Source organism: Myotis brandtii, unplaced genomic scaffold (genome assembly GCF_000412655.1).
Source record: "Myotis brandtii unplaced genomic scaffold, ASM41265v1 scaffold26, whole genome shotgun sequence".
In the NCBI taxonomy this organism is placed as follows: Eukaryota; Metazoa; Chordata; class Mammalia; order Chiroptera; family Vespertilionidae; genus Myotis; species Myotis brandtii.
Window position 1 is genome coordinate 1,010,754 of NW_005359880.1, and position 4,604 is coordinate 1,015,357.

The following is a 4,604-nucleotide window of genomic DNA, read 5'->3' on the forward strand; positions in this document are numbered from 1 at the left end:
TTTTTTCTATAGGTAGTTCTTCATTTGCCAGCAAACCCACCACACCAACTGGACTGGGTGGGGGATTTCCACCTCTCAGCTCACCACAGAAAGCTTCTCCCCAACCTATGGGTGGAGGGTGGCAGCAGGGAAGTGGCTACAACTGGCAGCAGACACAGTCTAAGCCACAGCCCAGCATGCCGCACTCCTCTCCCCAGAACCGGCCCAACTACAACGTGAGCTTCTCAGCCATGCCTGGGGTCCAGAATGAACGTGGGAAAGGATCGACTAATTTGGGTAAGGATGATGGTATGGAGCGTGGCTGTAGCGTGGCCTGTGTTGTCATACTACCTGGATGTATGTATGTCCTAAGAAGGAGACAGAACATAATTCCAATGATTTCTGAGGCAATCGTACAGTTGTAGAGACACAACATGACCCCTGCCTCCAACTCTGTGCCTAGAGTACCTGGGTTTACCATGCTCTGAACGCTTTATCATTTTATGACTGTTGCTTCACTTGTCTGTTTCTCCCCACACTGAGACCAGATGTGTGTATGTTTACCATGTTATCACTAGCGCATAGCATAGCGCTTGGCACACCATACGCACTAAATCATGGGTGGGGAACCTTTTTTCTGCCAAGGGCCATTTGGATATTTATAACACCATTCACAGGCTATACAAAATTATCAACTTAAAAATTAGCCTGCTATATTTGGCCAAACATTTAATTAACTCACCCCTAATGCCTTGGCATGGCCAGACCAAATGATTTCAAGGGCCTTATATGGCATGTGGGCCAGGCATTCCCCACCCCTGCACTAAATGAATATTGAGTGAATGAGTGGAGGGGTGGGTGGATCTTGAAGCTGTCGTTCCTTTGAAAGAAGGGGTAGAAGAGAAAGATTGGAAACTTCTTAAGCACTGTGTTCACATTTGCCCTTGGGTCCTGGTTACAGTGAATCTGTCTTAGACATTGAGTCTTATGCTGCATAAGCAGATGTTCCTGAGGCCATTGGGTTTCCTTTGACGGTTTTCCCTCTCTTCTGAGAACACAATATGGGTCAACAGCTAAGGCTCTAGGATACACTGGATGGGCTTCTTTTTATTTTTATTTTTAACTTTTGAATGGGATTGTTGCTGAGTAAAAATATTTTGCATAGCAGGGGTGGTTAAACTTGAGTTTATTATAAGGCCTGGTATGATACATTTTGCATTCCAGTTGATCTGATCATACCCAGGAATTAAATATATAGGGACATGATGAGGAAATAGGCCTTTCCCTCTACGGAATCCACGGAGAGAAATTCTACTTTTCCTAGTAGCAGTAACTAACATTTATTGAGTACTTACTTACATTGTGTCAATTGCCATTCTAAACAGTTTTCATGGATTATTTCATATAATCTTCAAAACTAACCCTATGTTGTAGGTGAGGAATCTGTGACAGAGATCGATAAAGTAATTTTTTAAATTTCATACAACTTGTAAGTGACAGAGCTAAGATTTGGTCCCAAGTGATCTGGCCCCAGAAAGTCTGCTCTTAACTGCCACACTCTACTGGTCATGACGTAGGTGCCTTCTCACAACACTAACGTGATAGGGATTCTTTTATTGGGAATAGGTAACATCACGTTCGTTCTTTGGAGAGCGGTGGATATTCTTTGGACAATTCCACGAGTCTTGTGGCTTCCTTCCCATTTTTATTTTGAGTAGATGTGTGGTGAGTGTCTTCATCAGCAAATATTTATGGAGCATCTTCAGTGTAGAAAACACTGTGGATACAGTAGTAGTGAACAGGACAGGCAAAATCCCTAGTCAATGTGTACATGTGTGAAGGTGTGTATAGAGCGCCTTACAGTATGGAGATGGCAAATGGGTTTCGATTTGGACACCAACTTTGGTTGAAGTGCATTGATGGCATTGATGGCATGGACTGCTGTGTTTTGGTTCTGAATTTTTTAAAATATATTTTTATTGATTTTAGAGAGGAAGGTAGAGTGAGAGAGATAGAAACATCAATGATGAGAGAGAATCATTGATCGGCTGCCTCCTGCAAGCCCCCTACTGGAGATTGAATCCGCAACCTGGGCATGTGCCCTTGTCCAGAATCGAACCCTGGACCCTTCAGTCCACAGGCCGATGCTCTATCCACTGAGTCAAACCAGATAGGGCTCTGTTTTGTTTTAATTTAATAAATATTTAAATAGCCAGGTACTGTTCTAAGCACTTTAAAATGCTAACATCAATTCTCACACAACCCTATGAGGTAAGTAGTACAGACTGTACAGATGAGGTAAGGCATGGAGATAAGTAACTTGTCTCAAGGTAACATTACTGAAGTAGCAGAGCTGTGGAATTCAGACCCCAGGGAGTCTGTCTCCAGAGTCTCTGCACCACCAGCTAGGCTGCCTCTCCAAATAGAATGAGAACAATTGAGGCCCAACCAGACTTGTAGAAAAAGACCACTATGATGGACTAAAACTGTCAGCTGGGTATAGGAGGGAAAGTGGTGGCATGCATAGATTTCAAGCACCAAGACCCAGACTTCGTGCCATCATAGATAATAACGAGTTGTATGACTAGGAGAGAGCGTGGGGGACAATCAATATTACCCTCATCTATACATAGATGGTACAGTGGAAACAGAATTATGGCATTGGATTGAGTCTAATGATCTAGCCTCAAGTCCTAGCTTTGTCATGGACATGGCATATGATTCTGGAAAAAATCTCTTCAGTTCCCTGGACTTCATTTTCCTCATCTATAAAATGAGCATGGGAGTCTTATACTCTACCCACAGGGTAAATGTGAGTATTAAGGGGATTTATGCATGTGAAAGCAACTTGAAGATTCTAAGTGTTATGAGACAATGGTCTGACACTTTGTTTAAGGGTAAAAACTATAATGATTTTTTTAAAAAATTATATTGCAGAAGGGAAACAAAAAGCAGCTGACTTTGAAGACCTACTTTCTGGTCAAGGCTTCAATGCACACAAAGACAAAAAGGGGCCTCGAACAATAGCCGAGATGAGAAAGGAAGAAATGGCTAAGGAAATGGATCCTGAGAAATTAAAGGTGAGTCCCTGGCCCAGTGTGATTATCCTGTATGACAAGGTCATGTGTGTGGAGCTATCAGGTTCCTAGTCCCCAGCTTCCGCAGCGCTTTCCTCCACTTTTAACCAGAGCCATTCTGCTTTTATCTGTTTCTGATTCTGGAAGTCTAAGAAGATTTGACTTGGAGAAAAAGAATGTTTCTCCATTTTTTTTAAAAAAGTTTGAAAACCAGTTCTTCTAACTGCTTTATTTCACAGATGATGAAACAGATGATAGTTCATAGATGAGAATGTTGTGTGGACAGGGGGACCCAGGTTAGCTTGGAAACAAAAGAGTGGTTATGTTGATGAGTTGTGTAAGGTAGTGGAAGAACTTACAAACATCAAGAGAATAAGAATGCCCTTCATAGAGGGAGAGGTCCAGTTCCTATGTGACAAAATACTACATATGCTGCCACTATAACAAACTGGAAGATGAGGGTCCAATCTGTTACTGCTTCAAAGGACTAGTACAGCCAGTCAATCATTTGGAAAAAATATAACACATTTCTAGACAGATTTGAACAGTTGTTGAGGATGTATATTTAGATTCTTGGTTACATGTTTAAGTACAGTAGAAAATCCTTTGTTGTATTTGCTTTTCTCTTCACATAACATCACAGAAGCTTTATGTTCCTTCCCAAAAGTTTGTGCTCCATCTTGATAACTTTTGTTCATTAGGCAAACTGACAATCTCCTGTAAAAGAAAGTCATGTCTGTCTTTTAAACCATACTTGGTTTTATAGTTGGTACAGGGTATGTATTCATTTAGGAGAGTAGCCATCATTAACTTTGACTAAACCATTCATTCAATGAAAAGTATGCTCTGAGCTCCTGCCATGTGCTCAGTGCTGATGCATTGTTATGAACCCACTTTCTTAATCACCTCATTTATTCAAAACTAGAGACCCGGTGCACAAAAATTTGTGCACTCGGGGGGCGGGGGGAGGGGGGTCCCCCAGCCCGGCCTGTGCCCTCTCACAGTCTGGGACCCCTCGGGAGATAATGACCTGCTGGCTTAGGCCTGCTCCCAGCAGGCAGAGGGCAGGCCCAATCCCTAAGTGCAGCCCCTGGTCAGGCTCAGAGCAGGGCCGATTGGGGAGTTGGGGCGCCGCACCGTCATGCACAGAGCAGGGCGGATCGGGAGGTTGCAATGCCACCCTCAGTCACGCTCAGGGTAGGGCCGATTGGGGGGTTGGGGCACCGCCCCCTGTCACACTCAAGGCAGGGTCGATGGGGAGGTTGCAGCGCCACCCCCTGTCACGCACAGAGCAGGGCCAATCAGGGGGTTGGGCACTGCCCCCTGTCATGCACAGAGCAGGGCGGATCGGGAGGTTGCAATGCCACCCTCAGTCACGCTCAGGGTAGGGCCGATTGGGGGGTTGGGGCACCGCCCCCTGTCACACTCAAGGCAGGGTCGATGGGGAGGTTGCGGCGCCACCCCTTGTCACGCACAGAGCAGGGCTGATCAGGGGGTTGGGGCGCCTCCCCCTGTCACGAACAGAGCAGGGCAGATAGGGAGGTTGTG

At 44.9% G+C, this 4,604-nt stretch overlaps 1 protein-coding gene across 3 annotated transcripts in view; it reads left to right on the forward strand.

Annotated features, from left to right (window-relative positions):
• Positions 1–4,604, forward strand: part of DNAJC6 (DnaJ (Hsp40) homolog, subfamily C, member 6) — a 117,143-nt gene that overhangs the window by 107,849 nt on the left and 4,690 nt on the right. For all 3 annotated transcript variants that reach the window (XM_014541062.1, XM_014541063.1, XM_005868025.2), the window contains 2 exons: positions 13–276; positions 2,917–3,059. In XM_014541062.1, the coding sequence (XP_014396548.1) occupies positions 13–276; positions 2,917–3,059 (407 nt within the window). The remainder of the gene's footprint in view (positions 1–12; positions 277–2,916; positions 3,060–4,604) is intronic.